The sequence below is a fragment of the Pectinophora gossypiella genome, chromosome Z (genome assembly GCF_024362695.1).
Source record: "Pectinophora gossypiella chromosome Z, ilPecGoss1.1, whole genome shotgun sequence".
In the NCBI taxonomy this organism is placed as follows: domain Eukaryota; kingdom Metazoa; phylum Arthropoda; class Insecta; order Lepidoptera; family Gelechiidae; genus Pectinophora; species Pectinophora gossypiella.
This window is the reverse complement of record NC_065433.1, coordinates 12,918,343-12,938,972: the sequence shown is the minus strand read 5'-3', so window position 1 is coordinate 12,938,972 and position 20,630 is coordinate 12,918,343. Positions and strand designations below refer to the sequence as shown.

General features: G+C 42.2%; 1 protein-coding gene across 1 annotated transcript; it reads right to left on the bottom strand.

Moving 5' to 3' along the window:
- Positions 1-9,602: 9,602 nt before the first annotated feature.
- LOC126380497 (uncharacterized) lies at positions 9,603-19,510 on the bottom strand. The gene is made up of 3 exons (XM_050029939.1): positions 19,424-19,510; positions 12,891-13,719; positions 9,603-10,113 (listed from the first exon to the last, which is right to left on the bottom strand). Exons 1-3 carry the CDS (start codon positions 19,508-19,510, stop codon positions 10,100-10,102), a joined length of 930 nt encoding a protein of 309 aa, XP_049885896.1. The 3' UTR covers positions 9,603-10,099.
- Between the last annotated feature and the right edge of the window lie 1,120 nt (positions 19,511-20,630).

The following is a 20,630-nucleotide window of genomic DNA, read 5'->3' as shown; positions in this document are numbered from 1 at the left end:
GTGAACGTCTCCAATGGGGCATGCAGATCAAAAAGGGCAAGTAAAGCATTATTAAACATTAAAACCAAGTCATCCACATCTGAAACTGCCGCAATTTTACTCCACTCCACCAACTCTAGATGTTCCCTAAACGTGTCCCTGTCTATGTCCCGCAGTCCCCGGCGGGTGACCTTCACAGGAGATGGTTTAAACTTGGGAATATTCAATAAACAAGTAACGAACGCATGCTTACCAAGATCGGGTATATAATCTACAGTTGTAGTGCAACCTCGTATATCCGTACATACTACGTCTATAATAGTTTGACTATACGAAGTGAAATGCGTGAAATCTGTTACCAATTGTGTAAGTTTAAAGCAAGTCAAAAATTCATTGAGCTTTTTTACCTCCGGATTTAATGTGTCCACGACGTTAATATTAAAATCGCCCAACAATATGACATTACTGCACCAAGCAAACGCTTCCAGAGACGATGAAAGGGCATCCATAAGTGAGTCGACAGTTACCCAATCGGGTCTATAGGCCGTGCCTATCACCAACTTACAACCACAGATAGTAACTGCTAGCCACATTTGCTCAACCGGTGGAGTTGGTGGGTGGGCCAGCACGCGCACGGCGATACCGCGCCGGATGTAATATCCGACACCGCCACCGCGTAGGAAGCGCCCGGGCGGGCGCGGTATGTGCCGTAGCCGGTATCCCGGCACGGCGGGCGCGCGCCCCTCCTGACCGTCGTGTAACCAAGTCTCGTTAATAGCTAACACATCCACATTATGGCGATCCATCGCCACGAGAAATTCGTCATGTTTTGTCCCCAACGAACCCGCATTAAATAACCCAACTTTGAAATTGCGCAAATTATTGAATTATATAAGAATAAAATATTATTGAATTGTATTTACCTAAGTTCCATAAATTTATTGCATTGTGTTGTATCAGAATTGCTAAGTTATGATTATATGAGCATGGATGTATATGTGTGAGTATGTATATATCCTTAAGTAAAAGGGCCATGTAAATATATATGAAATAATGTGATAAAATGTTAGAGTACGAATGTTGCGTTGTGAATGTTATAATGTAGTTTATGTAAGGTGAACTTATATGCGATGTAATATTGTTATTTTGTTTATATACTTTATTATTATAATATACCATATATACACACATATTAATAACGGCTTGCACGATCCACCACTGATGACCAAGCCACACGGCAGATAACAACAATATAAACAAACGATAGAAAACAAACAGACAATAGATACAAGCTACAGTGATACGTATAGATACATTCAAATCAGACCGAGTTATTGCCCTCGACTGCTGCGGGGGCGGGACAAACTTGAGTCGGACCAAAAACCCTATCAAGATCTTTTTCGGATCTAATCCGGTTAGCCGGGGCTCCCTGGTCTCGGCGGGTGAAAATTTTGCCATCTCGTGTCCAAACGTACCGCCAATTAGTGGAACCCGCCAACTTACGAGCGCGGCCGAACAGCAAGCGGTTGTTCTTGGTTAGGCGCTCGTTTACATAGAAACGTCTAGGTTCGGCGCGTAGTCCTATCCCCTCTGTAGTGACGGTGCGGCGCACGCGCGCCTCGCGCAGGACCCGGTCGGGTGGGGGGCGGCGCGCGAGCCGCACGGCGATGTTGCGCGGACGAGGGACGCCCTCGCTCCCCGCGCGCACTCCGCCTACACGCACACAGCTGACCATATCGCGCTCGTCGACGGTCACTCCGAGCTTCGCGGCGCACGCCGCAACGAGGTGGGCGACATTCTCTCCACTCTCCTCGGGAATGCCGGAGATCTCGATGTCGTTCAGGAGACCGTTGGTGTGCTAGACACTCTTCCGCCGCCACCCTAAGTCAATATCCCGGTCTAATATCGACTTTTCCAATTAAGCCACCAACAGATTTAATTCTGTGTGCCATTCTGTGGTCGTTATGTCGCCAGAGCCTCGTCCGTTAGTCAGCAGAATGTACCATCGTGCAGGTGAGGTTGGCTTTGGTCCATGAGATAGTGTTAGGACCACTTACATCCCAACATACCAACAAATATTAGTCCAAAAATAAGTTATACCTAACAAACCAGTATTCTTAAATGTTATTATGGTTATGTCAGTCGCGCCCGCACAGAGCTAGCGAGCGCGCGTGTCGAGTCTCAAAAATTTAAAGAATGTCGGTCGAATTACTTAAGTGTGACAAGTGCAATATAATTATTAGTGAAATACTGGCTTATATATATCGTGGCCATATCATAGAATTGATCATTTCATGAAATGATCGACAATTTCATGAAATGGTCGTATTTCATGAAATAGAACAACATTCGTTGGCCACATCATGATGTGGTTTGGCCAGATCAATGAACACAAAACGTTTAACGATATGACCAACTAAATGCATGATTACTTCATGATATGGCCAAACGTTAGCGATCATATCGTAAAATAGTAACATTATCCACCGGTAGTGGCGCTGGTGTCGCTTTGTTTATGTTTTGCATAATGGCGGCGGACAATAATTATTTTTGTGTGAACGCGAATAATACGAATAATAATGAGCAAATACAAAATAAAAGTGCAGTGAAGCAATGTTTTGACACTAAGGTGAAAAGAAATACTCGTATTAACAGTAGACAGCAACTTTATTTTTATTTTTAGGTTATATGGCAAATAATGAAGGTCGAGTGACCACGCTACGTAAATCAATGGACTATTATTGGATTTCAAAATATGATATAATTAAAACTGCGAATGAAGCGATATTAATTTTAAAAAAGAAAAATATAGACGATCCTACTGTCCGTAAAGTTTCTTTTTTTTGACGTGACTTATTGTAGATCTGCCGCAGATAGCATTAACTACTTGAAACGGGATTCTATTAAAACGCATAAATGTTTTTATAATTTTTACAAGGCATAACAGTAGGTTAGGGTGCGGCGGGGGTGGCCCTTGGGCCACCCCTATGCCGCCAGTATGTTTATCTTACACACGAAAAGTATACTGAATGATGACCAATGGCATGAAATAGTGTCAAAAAATATGACGACGACTTCAAAGCAAGATGCAGTTACGGCGTATATGTCAACTACATCAACACTCCGTTAATCGAAAATGACTTTTTAATTTTTATTTCAATTTTAAACATTTTTGTACTTTGTACTAGAGTAATACATTATTTCCTACCTTATTTCGCGTTTTTATTACACCACTTATCATGGACACCCTACATTAATGATATGGCCAAACGTGGATGGAAATATCATTAAACGCTGACGTTTAAACGATATGGTCAGTTGAAGTTGGCCATTTCATGAAATACGACCATTTCATGAAATGGTCGATCATTTCATGAAATGGTCAATTCTATGATCTGGCCACGACATATACAGTATAAACATGATGTTATAGACAACGAAAGTTTGATGAAGATGTGTGAATCAGTGTTCTCTGATGTGGAAGTAGAATACGCGAAAAAGTTATTATTCGAATCTGTAACGACCACACAGCGAAAAATATCTCGTCGGAAAGATGGTAAAAAGAAGAGGAATCTGGAAGACATCATCTGTTTCTTTAAAGAAGTTGATTATTTATTTATTTTTATTTATTTATTTTATACTTATACAAACTTATAAACTAAAAACAATAAATCTCATCAATAAACCCCAAAGGGGTCCAGATACTATCCCCGTGTTTGTGGCACGAGACCTGCAGAAATTGCCCCCAGTGTCTATAGACCACATAGATGTAATCTCATTGCAAAAGATATAACGCAAATGCGCAATTAAATAAACTGTTAAAAGGATATTTATGCGACTGTTACACAGGTACAAGATATCCAAATAGACCTGGAGAATTTAAAGTTAGAGTCTATGGTTAATAATAACGTGAATACTCGAAAACGAGGGGCATGTTTGTACGATAGTGGGCCGGTAGGTTTACCGCATTCAATAAACATAGATACGGACGAAGGTATATTGGAATCAGCTGTTCAAAACAATAACGGTTGCGCGCGCGATGATCGACAGCAACAGCCGCCTCTTTCGCACTCAGGCAGCGTGGTGTGTGTTAATCGCAAAGAACGTCTCGCTCAGGCGCACGGTGCGGATAGCGCCTCAAGTTCAAGGGCAACGTTGAGTCAGAGGCAGCGTCAAGTACACACTGCGGGCCACGTTAACGCTGTTGCAGATTTCTCCAGTGCAAGCGAGCAATGTACAGATGACAACGTTTTGAAGCCAATTACTGTGGCGGATATCGTTAGGCGCGAAGGTGAATGGAAACAGAAAAAGCAATCAAATGGTTGTAGTTCAGAGAAAGAAATTAAGAAATCGATTTATTGACAAAACGGGTAAAGCTGTATTGGAACCTGACTCGAAATTCAAAGCGGCACACGTTAAAATCAACTTATTTATATCTAATGTAAATAAGGAGTCATCGAAGCAGGATATTTGTGAATATATAAAGACGAAGACCCACGAAATTATTACATTAGAAAAAATAACAATGAAAAAAGATAAACTGTATAATGCGTTCAGAATGTTAGTATCCAGACATAATTTGCACTTATACTTGAATGACGAGATGTGGCCCGACGGTATTCGTTTTAGGAGATTTATACACTTCAGAAAGCGAATGTCGCATGAAGAAAACCAGTCTGTGTCCTCCAATGCAGCATCACCAAATAATGGAAAATAATAAGAATAGTGTTTTCATAAGTTTTAACTGTAAAAACATAAAAAGAAGCATTGGGTGTGTGCGATCATTATGCAAAATGGCGGATGTGGTGGCACTTCAAGAAACCTGGCTGCTGCCCCATGACTTATAGTTTCTTGACACCATAGATCAGAACTTCAGGTGTACAGGGAAGTCGGCGGTTGATCTGTCAGTAGGTGTGCTCCGTGGAAGGCTGTACGGCGGGGTTGAATTTTTATGGAGACGAAGTGCATTTAAAAGTGTATCAATTTTGAAGTGTAACAGTGAGCGTATTGCGGCAATTAAAGCTGTGATTAGTGATGACCGTGAAATTGTAATTGTGTATGTTTATATGCCTATCGATATCTCTGACAACTTACCGACTTTCACTCATTGTTTAGGTGAAATAAGCGCTATTGTAGAAAATAGTAATGTTGAAACCGTTTATATGTTAGGAGATTTCAACGCTCACTCATCCGCTCCTTTTTGTAACGAGTTACTTACCTTCTGTGGGGAGAGGAATTGGGTGTGTGCTGATATAGAAAAAAATGGCTTATATTCTGATACGCACACATTTGTAAGTGAGGCGCATACCAACTGTAAACGATGGCTGGACGACTGTCTGGTAAGTAACTCTGCGTACCAAACAGTAACAAATGTCAGAATTATTTATGACACTTATTGGTCGGACCACTATCCAATACATGTGGAATGTGATTTAGATCTGATTAGGTCTAAGACTACACTACAAAGTAAGCCATGTAATGGGATTACTTGGGGTTCCAGGTCTAAAGAAGAAATTGATAGATATTATGAGTCATGTAATGAACAATTGAGATTAATTAATTTTCCAACTGACCTTCACAAATGTGCCAATAATACACTTCTCATCAAAAAAATCGAAACACTTCCGTTTTCATTGTTTCTGTCCGAATTTAACACAAAAAAGAATTCATACGATGAAAAAAATACATAAATGTATAGCTGGCAGTTTGGCCATTACAGTACTAAGCGAAAATTCTAAATTCAAAATTAGAATTTCATTTGTTTATCTTATAAACGAAATGAATCACTGTTTTGAGACAAATGTGTGTTTAGGGTTGGAGTACATTTAGCGTTTAAAAACTAAAAATTGGCGCCTATCCTTAAACTTTTTGTTTTTTATTTCAATACTGTGACTTTGGGACGTCTGAAAAAAGGTTTTTTTTCTAAAACGTATGGATACTTCGCCCACAGAAGCCGCCCAAGTTGTGGCATTGCTGGATTCTGGCCTTAGTCAGCGTGTTGTGGCTGCAAGACTGCATCTAAGCCTATCATCTGTTCATAGAGTCTATAAACGTTATCGGGAGACTGGTTTGTTCACGCGCCGTTCAGGATCTGGCAGGAATCGGGTCACTTCTGAGCGAGATGATCGATTTATTGTAACAACTTCTTTAAGAAATCGACGCCTTAACGCTTTTCAACTGCAGCAGCGGCTTCGTGTTGTACGAAGGGTGGCTGTAAGTGACTCTACAATTAGAAGAAGGTTGAAGGATCGTGGACTGGTACCGCATAAGCCAGCAAATGGGCCGAAATTAACTGCAGACCATCGAAGAGCGCGCCTTAACTTTGCACGTGAGCAAAATAAATTGGTCATACCTACAGTGGAGCAAAGTTCTCTTTTCTGATGAGTGTAAAATTATGCTGTATGGTAACGACGGAAGGAACAAGGTCTACAGAAGAGACGGAGAACGCTATGCACAATGCTGCATTGAAGAAAAGGTCAGCTATGGTGGCGGTTCGTGGACGGTTTGGGGAGGAATTAGCGCCGACGGTAAGACAGAGCTTGCTTTCGTGTCTGGGCCACGTCTGCCTGCACTAAACTGTCATCGGTACGTCGAAGAGTGTCTCGAGCCTCATGTGATGCCCTATGCACATTTTATTGGCAACGGCTTCATATTCATGCACGACAATGCTAGGGCTCACACCGCGGGCGTCGTACGAGATTATCTTAACGAAGTCGATATCTCTATTATGGAATGGCCAGCAAGAAGCCCGGACATGAATCCCATTGAACATCTGTGGGATGAATTAAAGAGACGAATTCGAGCAAGAGATCCTGCCCCAGAAACACTTAGCCAGCTGCAAGATGCAATCCAAGAGGAATGGGACAATATACCACAGCATGTGATCGTGACTCTCATCCGATCGATGAAGAACCGTATGGAAGCAGTAATTAGAGCTCGGGGAGGGAATACAAGTTATTAAATAAACGTTTTTTAGTTTTTTTTTTTCATTTACGTGTGTTGTTTTATCCATTTCCTTTATACTCCATACGGAATAAAAATGACTCATTTAACAAAATACGAAACCTATGAAAAATTCATTTAAATTTAGAACATTAACATTAAGATTGGATAAGCTCATATTACTCACTATTAAACGACATTTAACATTTATTCCTAAATGTACACATTTTTCTGATAATCCTGACAAAACGTAAACTTGCAAGGTGTTTCGATTTTTTTGATGAGAAGTGTATGTGTAATGATGTTAATCATAAAAATGTAATTAATGAATTGTATAATAATATAGTAAATGTATTGTCTCATGCCGCAATAGAAACTCGTAAATATAGTACAAATAAATATGTTAAGGGTAAATGTATATTAGGGTGGAATAAGCATGTGGCAGACGCTCACAGGCGGGCTAGGCTTACTTTCAGACGTACTTATGGTTTGGCAAACCAACTAGTGGCCCTATTTATGAAAAAATGTGTTTCGTCGCAAGATATTTAAATCTAGAGTACAATATTGTCAAAGAAATCAGGAACAAATACGGATGAATATACTTGCATCACAACACTCTACTAAACAATTTGGGAAGTTCTGAAAGAGTACAAAGAAATTAAACGGTACAATAAGTTTGCCTGTGAGTGTGGATGGTTCATGTGAATCGAAAAATATTGCAAATATTTTTAGGGACTACTTTAAAATCGAACCGAACCTTGATACGTGTAGTAAGGTGTCCAGTGCTCATAATAGTCTCGTGGAACACCCATTTAGAGTGACTAGTAAGGATGTATGTAAGGCTATCCAAAATATGAAAAGAGGTACGTCTCCGGGACATGACGGCCTAAGCGTGGAGCACCTGCGGCACGCTGGTGTGCACATAAATAGAGTATTGTCTACACTTTTTGTATAAGACACTCATATTTACTGCCGGAATTAATGAGAACTCTTGTTGTACCTATAGTTAAGGACTCTACTGGTGATATCTATACTTATAATAAATCTGTAGAGAGGTCAATTCTGTACATTAAATATTTTTTCAAAATAACTATCAGGGGGTGATAAGTGGTCGATACTGATGCCAAAAATGCAATCAGTAAAATTTTTGTCTGTCTGTCTGTCTGTCTGTCTGTCTGTCTGTATGTTCCTTATAGAAACAAAAACTACTAGACGGATTTTAATGAAACTTGGTACAATTATTCTTCACACTCCTGGACAGGTTATAGTATACTTTTCATCACGCTACAATCAATAGGAGCAGAGTAGTGAAGGGAAATTCTTTTGTATGAAAAATCTAAACCACTCAAGTTAGACGTTTGAAATTTGGAATGCCGGTACCTTAGATACCGTAGAGGTATACTAAGAAAGGAATTCCCGAAAATCCTACGGGAACGGGAATTAGCGGGAAAATCCTTTTGTATGAAAAATCTAAACCACTCAAGTTAGACAATTGAAATTTGGCATGCAGGTACCTTAGATACCGTAGAGGTGTACTAAGAAAGGAATTCCCGAAATTCCCACGGGAACGGGAATTAGCGGGAAAATCCTTTTGTATGAAAAATCTAAACCACTCAAGTTAGACAATTGAAATTTGGCATGCAGGTACCTTAAGTACCGTAGAGGTGCACTAAGAAAGGAATTCCCAAAATTCTCACGGGAACGGGAATTAGCGGGAAAATCCTTTTGTATGAAAAATCTAAACCACTCAAGTTAGACGTTTGAAATTTGGCATGCAGATACCTTAAGTACCGTAGAGGTGCACTAAGAAAGGAATTCCCGAAATTCCCACGAGAACGGGAATTAGCGGGAAAATCCTTTTGTATGAAAATTCTAAACCACTCAAGTTAGACCTTTGAAATTTGTCATGCAGGTACCTTAGGTACCGTGGAGGTGCACTAAGAAAGGAATTCCCGAAATTCCCACGGGAACGCGAATTAACGGGAAAATCCTTTTGTATGAAAAATCTAAACCACTCAAGTTAGACGTTTGAAATTTGGCATGCAGGTACTTTAGTAAACTTAAAGCTTAGTTGCAACAGGATATTACAAAATTCCCACGGGAACGGTAGTTAGCGGGAAAATCCTTTTGTATGAAAAATCTAAACCACTCAAGTTAGACAATTGAAATTTGGCATGCAAGTACCTTAAGTACCGTAGAGGTGCACTAAGAAAGGAATTCCCAAAATTCTCACGGGAACGGGAATTAGCGGGAAAATCCTTTTGTATGAAAAATCTAAACCACTCAAGTTAGACAATTGAAATTTGGCATGCAAGTACCTTAAGTACCGTAGAGGTGCACTAAGAAAGGAATTCCCAAAATTCTCACGGGAACGGGAATTAGCGGGAAAATCCTTTTGTATGAAAAATCTAAACCACTCAAGTTAGACGTTTGAAATTTGGCATGCAGATACCTTAAGTACCGTAGTGGTGCACTGTTAAGTATCGATATGTGGACGTGTGGAATCAAAGATGGTTTAGAACACACTGACCTTTATTTATCAAACACATACATAAATATGTAACCGTGCGTAGACGCAACCACTCACACTAAGATATTGGAACACATATACAACAGTTCCTCCCCTTTTAGCTTTTACTTAACATATTTATATAGAAAAACTTCTTATAGTGGTACAGACCGCAACCGCCCATCGAATAGGGGTCTGTCTGACGTTGTTGGGGGCGCTGGCAGCTGCTGAGCGCTCTCCTCGCTCGCAGCGTCGACTGCCGCTTCCTCTGCCTCATGGAATTCATCCGCATCTTCTTCCCCTTCAAGTTGTCGCTGTGGCCCATCAGGTTGTGGCGCAGATGGGTAGATTTCTTCCATAATATTATGGTGAGATGTCTCCTCTTGGTTCCTGTAATTCCCTGGCACCGAAGGAATTACATCTAGCGGTTCTATCGGACAGTTCCATGGATGGTGGGTGGTGTGGTCTGTACCTTTGTATAATAACAACTGATTTTTGTGTTTTTTATATTGCTCTGTTGTGACAAGGTCCTTAACTAAATAAACAACTTTTCCGATTCTTTTTATAATTAGTCCTCTATTCCATGAAAATTGTTTATTAACATTTGTTTTTTTATAAAGTACATTGTCTCCCGGACTATATACTTGTACGTTTGTACCCTGGTATGCTTTACTCTGTGAACACTGTTTAAGTTGCACATTTTTAGCGAGAGAGTCGGATGCTGGCGGTGGAGTTTGTGGATTAATTAAGTCTAACCGCGAACGAAGCTTATGACCATATACCAGTTGGGCGGGCGAAAAACCGGTTGTCGAATGTACAGAATTCCTGTAGTTAAACAAAAACTTCAATAATTGATTATTTAAATTGCTTTTGTGCGTGTTGTTTATGAGACAGGACTTTATGCCTCGTTTCACAATCTTAACGCAGCTCTCCGCCTGACCGTTACTGGCTGGGTGATAAGCAGGTGACGTCACGTGCGAAATTCCGTTTGAAATGCAAAATGTTTTAAATTCGTGTGAAGTAAAAGCCGTGCCATTATCACTTACTAAGGTATGTGGTAATCCGTATCTCGAAATGAATTCGTATAATTTAGAAATCACCGCCGTCGTAGACGTGCTCGTCATATGATAAGCCTCCATCCACTTAGTATAAGCGTCTACAATCACTAAATACGACTGTCCATTAATAGGGCCGAGAAAATCTATGTGAATCCTGTAGAACGGCTGCGGCGGGTGTGGCCACGGCGCGAGCGGAGCGCGCACGGGCGACGGTCTAAGCTGAGCACATACCTTACAGCTGGCAATCATCTTCTCTATAGCCTCATCAACTCCTGGAAACCAAAACCTGCTTCGTGCCTCAGCCTTACTTTTGACAATGCCTAAATGTGCACTGTGCAGTTCAGTTAATATTGTATCCCTTAATTTATTTGGAATAACTATTTTATGGCCTCGCATAACACACCCTTTTTCCGTTGATAGCTGTGTTCTACACACAAAATACGGTTTAATTGCAACATCCGTCACTTTTTGCGGCCAACCACCTAATATATATTTTACAACCCTACTCAGTGTTGCATCTCTCATGGTTTCCTCGCGCATTTCGTGAAGCGTTACCGGTAAACTATCATCTGTTGTAAAATAAACATATGACGCACGGTCATCGCAGCCGGCGAGTTGTCTGTTATCACTAATCGCGCGCGAGTCCTGATCGGGCAGACTGGCGCGAGAGAGAAAATCAGCGCTATTTTCTGCGCTGCGTATATACTCTATAGTATAATTGTAGCCGCTTAAAAACATGGCGTAGCGTTGTAACCTATTAGCAGATACTTCTGGTATCCCGCGATAGGGTCCAAATATTGATAAGAGAGGCTTGTGGTCGGTACGTAAAACAAACGGAACAGATCGGCCGTATACATACTGATGAAAACGACGGACACCAAAAATAATTGCCGTAGCTTCTTTTTGAATTTGAGAATATTTTTTCTCCGCGCTGTTTAGTGTCCGTGATGCGAAAGATACAGGCCTCTCCACTCCGTCTGCCTCAACCTGTGATAAAATCGCCCCCAATCCGCTTGGTGATGCATCTACTGTTAAAATGATTTTAGCGTGAGGATTAAAATGAGCCAGAACGCGGTCCGAAGCAAGAATTTGCTTTATTTTTTTAAAAGAATTATCTTGTTCTGTCCCCCAAGACCATTTACTACCCTTTTGTAGTAGGCTGTATAGAGGACACAATATCGTAGATGCGTTAGGTACAAAATTTCGATAATAATTTACCAGTCCTAAAAACGACTGAAGTTTATTCAAGTTAGTGGGTGTTGGCGCTTCTGCTATAGCTTTTACTTTTTGCGGGGACTTCTGTAACCCGCGTTTATCTATAGTATAACCTAAATACTCCACTTGATCCTTGAAAAATTCACATTTATCTTTTTGTAACGTCAATCCCGCTTCTTGCAACCTTTGTAACACGGCCTCAAGACGCTGAAGGTGCTGATCTCTGTCCGTGCCCGTGATCAGAATGTCGTCCAACATACACACAACCCCTTCCATGCCAGACAGCAGCCCCTCCATCGCACGTTGGAAAATTGCCGGTGCGCTCGCGAGGCCAAATACTAACCTTGTGTATTTAAAAATTCCGCGGTGTGTGTTTATGCACGTTAGATTTTGTGATTCGTCATCTAGTACAAATTGGTTGTAAGCTTGCGATAGATCGAGCTTAGTAAACTGTTGCCCTCCATGTATTTTAGTAAACAATTCCTGGGCCGTTGGTAATGGATATTGTTCTATAAGCAATTGTTTGTTTATTGATACGGAGTAGTCCGCACAAAGCCTAATCGCGCCATTGCGCTTGAGTACCGGTACAATGGGTGACGCATACTCTGCATGTTCAACCGGTTGCAATATACCTAAACGAGTCAGCCGCTCGATCTCTGCGTCGATCTTGTCTCTAAGTGCGAATGCGACGGGGCGAGCTTTAAAAAACGTTGGTTTAGCACTTCCTTTTAATTGTAATTTAACTTTATATTTGTTAAACATACCTAGCTCATTTGTAAATACTGATGGATATCGTGATTGTAGATTTCCAACTACGACGTGGTTTTGTGACAAGAAATTAACGGGAAACATTTCTATTTTAAAAAGCGATATGAAATCACGGCCGAGTATCGGCGGCCCTCCTCTTTGGATTACGTAAACATCCAAAACATGTGTCAGCCCGTTATAGTTAACTTGTAACGGCGCTATTCCGAGACAATCAATACAATCGCCGGTATATGTTAACAAGCGCTTATTAGTTATTGATAATGGCACGTGTTGGAAATGCATTTTGTACATTTTTTCGGAAATCGCCGTGACGGCAGAACCGCTATCAATTTGAAACTTGACCTTAATACCCTGAACAATTATTGTTTCAACCATAGGTTCTCCCTTTATCGACCGAATATTATTTAAATATAACTCACCGTCATCATCCGCGCTCTCAATGACTTCTCCTACGTGTGACACAAAGTTAATTTTTTTGCACATTCGACTTAAATGCCCTTTTACGTTACACCTTTTACACTTATAACTGGCAAATCTGCATTGCGATGACGTATGGTTTTTATAACCACAAACCGTGCACTGAGTTTTGTTGTTACTGACGCGGTTGACGCTGGTTTCGGGGGACTGGTTCATCTTAAACAGCTGTTCGTGCGGTGCGGTCGCAGCCGCGCTCCCCGTGGCTGCCGCCGCTCCTTGGCGTGCACTTTGTACGCTCGCCGCCAGCTCCACCGCTCCCGCTAAAGTTAGTTTTTTTGGATCCTGCGCAAATAGCTTCTCTCGCTCCGGTCCCGGTAGCATGCCCATTACAAACCGATCCCTTAACGCTTCTTCTACGTCTTGGAAGTTGCAATGTGCCGTTAGCCCGCGCAATCTCGCTGCCCATTGTGGGTAGGTTTCACCCACCGTTTGTGTCGCAACGTAAAAATTGTATCTTTCGCTAAAACCACATACTTTGGGCGTAAAGTGATTATCCAAAAGCTTCAAAACGTCTTCGAATGGCACTACCTGCAGTTCCTTTGGCAAGGCCAAATCTGCTGCCAGTTTATATGTGCCGTCGCTGAGTGCGCTCAATAAAATAGCCCGCCTCTTTATTCCATGTGGATCCTTTGTCTCATCGATGTCGTTCGCGATGTACCATTGAAGTAGCCGGTTTTTGTATGTCTGCCATGATTGTAAATTGTGATCGAAACTGTTTAAAATCCCGAATTGAGACATTATGATTATTTTTCTTGTGGGTAGTCGTCGCCACTGTTACGTATCGATATATGGACGTGTGGAATCAAAGATGGTTTAGAACACACTGACCTTTATTTATCAAACACATACATAAATATGCAACCGTGCGTGGACGCAACCACTCACACTAAGATATTGGAACACATATACAACATGCACTAAGAAAGGAATTCCCGAAATTCCCACGAGAACGGGAATTAGCGGGAAAATCCTTTTGTATGAAAAATCTAAACCACTCAAGTTAGACCTTTGAAATTTGTCATGCAGGTACCTTAGGTACCGTGGAGGTGCACTAAGAAAGGAATTCCCAAATTCCCACGGGAACGCGAATTAACGGGAAAATCCTTTTGTATGAAAAATCTAAACCACTCAAGTTAGACGTTTGAAATTTGGCATGCAGGTACTTTAGTAAACTTAAAGCTTAGTTGCAACAGGATATTACAAAATTCCCACGGGAACGGTAGTTAGCGGGAAAAAACATTTGTATGAAAAAATCAAATCTAAATAAAAGGAGAAACTGACTGACTCAGTGACTGACATATATCAACGCATAGCCTGAACGGCTAAACGTAGGCATTTGAAATTTGGAAGGGACATAGCTTAGGTACCGTAGAGGTGCACTAAGAAAGGAATTCCCGGAATTCCCACGGGAACGGAAATTAGCGGGAAAATCTTTTTGTATGAAAAATCTAAACCGCTTAAGTTAGACGCTTGAAATTTGGCATGCAGGTACCTTAGTTAACTTAAAGCTTAGTTGCAACAGGATATTGCAAAATTCCCACGGAAACGGGAGTTAGTGGGAAAAAAACATTTGTATGAAAAAATCGAAACCGCGTAAGATAGATATTTTCAATTCAATTCAATTAAATTATTTATTGCATTCCATGTAGTACAATAGGGTGTTACATAGGCATAGGAACTAAAACATGGACCCTATAGGGCACAGCAACGTTGAAGGGAAGAGAGGAAGTGTGTATTAAAATTAAAACTCAATGAACAATCAATTAAAAAAAAAACAATTCAATCAATTGATTCAATCTAGCACGCATGTATACCTTAGTAAATATAAAGTTTATTTTTGGCTGTATTTTGAAAAATGAGAGTTATTGGGAAAAAAAAATTTACTTATGAAAAAATCTAAACTGCATAAGTATGCACTCCCACACACACAAAGATCTCTCTCTTATATAACACGCCACGCGGACGAAGTCGCGGGCAAAAGCTAGTATCAAATAAAACGAATTACAGGCCAATCTCGTTGGCTACTATAACCGCGAAAGTTTTTAATAGAGTGATAGATGTTCATCTTGATGCGCGTATTAAGTTGCAAGATGCACAGTTTGGGTTTCAGTCGGGATTATCGACTGAGAGTGCCATTCTAGCATTAAAGCACACGGTCTCGTATTATGCATTGAGAAAAATGCCTATCTATGCATGTTTTTTAGATTTATCCAAAGCATTTGACATGGTGTCATATGATATTCTCTGGACTAAGCTCAAGGGTGAAGGTATATCACCGGAAGTTATTGGCATCCTGTCATATTGGTACAATAATCAAAAAAATGTTGTAAAATGGGGAAACGACTATTCTGATGAGTAAACATTGAATTGTGGCGTTAGACAAGGAGGGTTAACCTCTCCAAGACTCTTCAACTTATATGTAAACGAACTGATTGGCAGGCTTAGCAACATGCATGTCGGGTGTCGCATAGATAATGTTTGTGTTAATAACATTAGTTATGCGGATGATATGGTTTTGCTGAGCCCGTCGATCAGTGGTATGCGGTCGATGTTGATAGTATGTGAGCGTTATGCTGAGGTGCATGGTTTGAAGTGCAATGAACGCAAAAGTGAGTTTATGGTTTTTAAAGCTTCTAATGCGAAATTACCAAGTCAAGTGCCGCCATTGTATTTAAACAATGCAAGTTTGAACCGTGTATCGCAGTTCAAGTATCTTGGTCATATTATGACTAAAGACTTGAAAGACGATCTCGACATACAAAGGGAGCGTAGGGCGCTGTCGGTTCGTGGCAACATGTTGGCACAAAGGTTTTCTCGCTGCACCCTCGAATTAAAGCTAACCTTATTTAAAGCTTATTGTCAAGTTTTTTACACGAGTGGTTTATGGGCCAATTTCACGCTGGGGGCCTACAGTTCCTTACGAGTGCAATATAATAACATCTTCAGGGCTTTGGTGAGGCTTCCTCGCTATTGCAGTGCCTCTGGCATGTTTGCAGATGCGGGCATAGACGACTTCTATGCTATTATGCGCAAGAAGTCTGCATCTGTAATACGGCGACTGCGGGGGAGTACCAACAAAGTTCTGAGGATGATATCGGAGAAGTTCGACTTGCCTGTTCTCGGTCGATTCACAGAACTGCACGTAGCACGTGTGAGGAAGTAAATCGAGTTGGGAGCGGGAGTTTATCTTTTATTGTACTTATTTATATTGTTTCGCTGTACTAACATAGGATTCTTAAGCATTTTTTTACGAACAATCTATGGATTTGTAATTATCTGAAAATAAACAATTTTTATTTTTATTTATTATTATTATTTACTAGCTTTTGCCCGCGACTTCGTCCGCGTGGCGTGTTATATAAGAGAGAGATCTTTGTGTGTGTGGGAGTGCATACTTATGCAGTTTAGATTTTTTCATAAGTACATTTTTTTTTTCCCAATAACTCCCATTTTTCAAAATACAGCCAAAAATAAACTTTATATTTACTAAGGTATACATGCGTGCTAGATTGAATCAATTGATTGAATTGTTTTTTTTTTTAAATTGATTGTTCATTGAGTTTTAATTTTAATACACACTTCCTCTCTTCCCTTCAACGTTGCTGTGCCCTATAGGGTCCATGTTTTAGTTCCTATGCCTATGTAACACCCTATTGTACTACATGGAATGCAATAAATAATTTAATTGAATTGAAAATATCTATCTTACGCGGTTTCGATTTTTTCATACAAATGTTTTTTTCCCACTAACTCCCGTTTCCGTGGGAATTTTGCAATATCCTGTTGCAACTAAGCTTTAAGTTAACTAAGGTACCTGCATGCCAAATTTCAAGCGTCTAACTTAAGCGGTTTAGATTTTTCATACAAAAAGATTTTCCCGCTAATTTCCGTTGCCGTGGGAATTCCGGGAATTCCTTTCTTAGTGCACCTCTACGGTACCTAAGCTATGTCCCTTCCAAATTTCAAATGCCTACGTTTAGCCGTTCAGGCTATGCGTTGATATATGTCAGTCACTGAGTCAGTCAGTTTCTCCTTTTATTTAGATTTGTTTTTTTCATACAAATGTTTTTTCCCGCTAACTACCGTTCCCGTGGGAATTTTGTAATATCCTGTTGCAACTAAGCTTTAAGTTTACTAAAGTACCTGCATGCCAAATTTCAAACGTCTAACTTGAGTGGTTTAGATTTTTCATACAAAAGGATTTTCCCGTTAATTCGCGTTCCCGTGGGAATTTGGGAATTCCTTTCTTAGTGCACCTCCACGGTACCTAAGGTACCTGCATGACAAATTTCAAAGGTCTAACTTGAGTGGTTTAGATTTTTCATACAAAAGGATTTTCCCGCTAATTCCCGTTCTCGTGGGAATTTCGGGAATTCCTTTCTTAGTGCACCACTACGGTACTTAAGGTATCTGCATGCCAAATTTCAATTGTCTAACTTGAGTGGTTTAGATTTTTCATACAAAAGGATTTTCCCGCTAATTCCCGTTCCCGTGAGAATTTTGGGAATTCCTTTCTTAGTGCACCTCTACGGTACTTAAGGTACTTGCATGCCAAATTTCAATTGTCTAACTTGAGTGGTTTAGATTTTTCATACAAAAGGATTTTCCCGCTAATTCCCGTTCCCGTGAGAATTTTGGGAATTCCTTTCTTAGTGCACCTCTACGGTACTTAAGGTACTTGCATGCCAAATTTCAATTGTCTAACTTGAGTGGTTTAGATTTTTCATACAAAAGGATTTTCCCGCTAACTACCGTTCCCGTGGGAATTTTGTAATATCCTGTTGCAACTAAGCTTTAAGTTTACTAAAGTACCTGCATGCCAAATTTCAAACGTCTAACTTGAGTGGTTTAGATTTTTCATACAAAAGGATTTTCCCGTTAATTCGCGTTCCCGTGGGAATTTCGGGAATTCCTTTCTTAGTGCACCTCCACGGTACCTAAGGTACCTGCATGACAAATTTCAAAGGTCTAGCTTGAGTGGTTTAGATTTTTCATACAAAAGGATTTTCCCGCTAATTCCCGTTCCCGTGAGAATTTTGGGAATTCCTTTCTTAGTGCACCTCTACGGTACTTAAGGTACCTGCATGCCAAATTTCAATTGTCTAACTTGAGTGGTTTAGATTTTTCATACAAAAGGATTTTCCCGCTAATTCCCGTTCTCGTGGGAATTTCGGGAATTCCTTTCTTAGTACACCTCTACGGTATCTAAGGTACCTGCATGCCAAATTTCAATTGTCTAACTTGAGTGGTTCAGATTTTTCATACAAAAGGATTTTCCCGCTAATTCCCGTTCCCGTAGGATTTTCGGGAATTCCTTTCTTAGTATACCTCTACGGTATCTAAGGTACCTGCATGCCAAATTTCAAACGTCTAACTTGAGTGGTTTAGATTTTTCATACAAAAGAATTTCCCTTCACTACTCTGCTCCTATTGATTGTAGCGTGATGAAAAGTATACTATAACCTGTCCAGGAGTGTGAAGAATAATTGTACCAAGTTTCATTAAAATCCGTCCAGTAGTTTTTGTTTCTATAAGGAACATACAGACAGACAGACAGACAGACAGACAGACAGACAGACAGACAGACAGACAGACAGACAGACAGACAGACAAAAATTTTACTGATTGCATTTTTGGCATCAGTATTGACCACTTATCACCCCCTGATAGTTATTTTGAAAAAATATTTAATGTACAGAATTGACCTCTCTACAGATTTATTATAAGTATAGATATGCTTAAAAACGTTATGCGAAAAGGATTATGATAATTAAAATTATGACAAAACCATTTATGCTTTTTACGAGAATCCCTATCTCACAACCAGGCGTCACTACCACCTTTTTTTTTTTTTTTTTTTTTTTTTTTTTTTTTTTTTTTTTTTTTTTTTTTTTTTTTTTTTAACGAGGAGAAATCCGTCATGGATACCCAGCCGCCCGGGGAAAGCGACTGGGTTATGTGAGACTCCTACTCACTAAAACTCCTCGGTGTTCAGCAGCCTCCGCCTATTGGCGGGTGTGCGGGGACGTTTACACACTCTTCCGTGCACCCGCCGGCGCCGTCCGGAACGGACGCTCCCAGGGTTCAGGGTGGGAGGAGTGCAGTCCACCCTGACCTCCGCTTTTATGTGGTCTGCCGGAACACACGACAGACCACATCCTCCGTGAGCCCTTGATGGATTCGGGCGACGGAATTTCCCCGCTTCCGCCGGCTTCCGAGGGCTTGTTGACCGGGCAAGAGTCGGCGAGCATTACCCCCCTTCTCCGCCCGGTTTGCCAACGTTGGATAGGATCCGAGAGGGGGACGTCCCCTCGGGTCCGCTCTGTTGCCTCCTTCCGCGCCACCACGTCCTCACGGAAGGAGACCATCGCATTCAGCGTTCCCCTGCCGCCAACCACGGCGTTGACCATGGGTGGCAGCAGGAGGCCGCTGCCAACCACTCAACGGCACGTTGTTACGCCCACGCCGGACGGACCCCCGGCGTGTTTGGCTGCTCTGACAGCCGCTGCCTCCATCTTCGCAGCGGGCTGTGTCGAGCGCACTCCTCCCTGCGGCTTGCCATTACTGGCCGGTCGTCATCGCCTCCTGCGATGGCTGCCTCGGTGCTTGGCCAGGGACTGGAATCTTGGCAGTCCCTTTTCTGCCCTTCTTCGGCCGTGCGCACTTCCGACCCCCGGTTGCATGGTTTGCAGGTTTCCCTGCAGCCTTGCAAACGGGGCAGTGGAGGTCGCCGGTACATGACGACGCCATGTGACCTTCCTGCCCGCACCGGAAGCAGTTCCGGCTTCGGTCGACCTGCGAATTGCACTGGAGCCCAGTATGCCCAATCTCGAAGCACTTAAAGCACTTCATTGGCCTAGGCCCCAGTGCACGCACCCGAGCTGAACTCCAGCCGATAAGGAGTCGCCCGCGTTCTAGCACCGTTTTGGCAGCCCCGATAGGGCACTCAACTAGCGCGCTGCCCACGCCAAACACGCCAACCCGGATAGGGCCGACCTTGACATGCTCCGGAGAGCATTTCCCGACCTCAGCCACGGCAGCCGTGATGCTCTCCGCAGTCGCCGAGTCGTCCAGCCCGGAGACGACCACATCGGTACATCTCACAGGGCAAGCCACCTTGACTGTTTCTGGGAGGACCTCTTTCAGCTTCGCTGCAAGGAGTTCGGCCTTGTCCGCGCTCTCCTTTCCGGGGATCTCGAGCACTCGAGCCCCGGTGGCAGCCAGACGGAAGCGCAGGCCGTCTATTCCCAGCTGTCTGAGGTTCACTCCCATCTTCGCCCTGGTGAGCACCTGGGCATATGTGACTCCCTCGGCGATCGTCTCCGGACGCAAGGTCAGGGTGACCACAGCCGACCTAGGGGGGCGCAGAGCCTTTGCCTCTTCACTGCCTCTCGCCTTTTTAGGCTTTGCCTTTCCGCGCGGCCTTGTAGTGTCTACATGGCTCGCCGGAGGCTTGCTGGGCGTAGTCTGGGCTGTGGGAGTGGCATCGGCTTTGCGCGCCTTCTTTTTCCCCTTCTTGCCTTTCCGCACCACGTCGCTCCACGTCTCCGCAGGTGGCTGCGATCCCTGCAAGGGGGTCGCTTCGCCACGTGTGGGCGCTGGGGTGGGAAGGTCTGCTGCTGGGGCAGCCTTTCTGGCTGCCTTGGCGGCAGGCGCTTTGGCAGGTGGGAGTTTGGCTGCCT

What these genes read in the sequence shown, in the direction of transcription:
- LOC126380497 (XM_050029939.1), bottom strand. Translation starts at nt 19,510, where the DNA reads ATGGCAAGCCGCAGGGAGGAGTGCGCTCGACACAGCCCGCTGCGAAGA. An exon ending in AGCAGCCAAACACGCCGGGG is followed by an intron (nt 13,720 to 19,423) that starts GTCCGTCCGGCG and finishes GATACGTAACAG; the next exon opens with TGGCGACGACTACCCACAAG.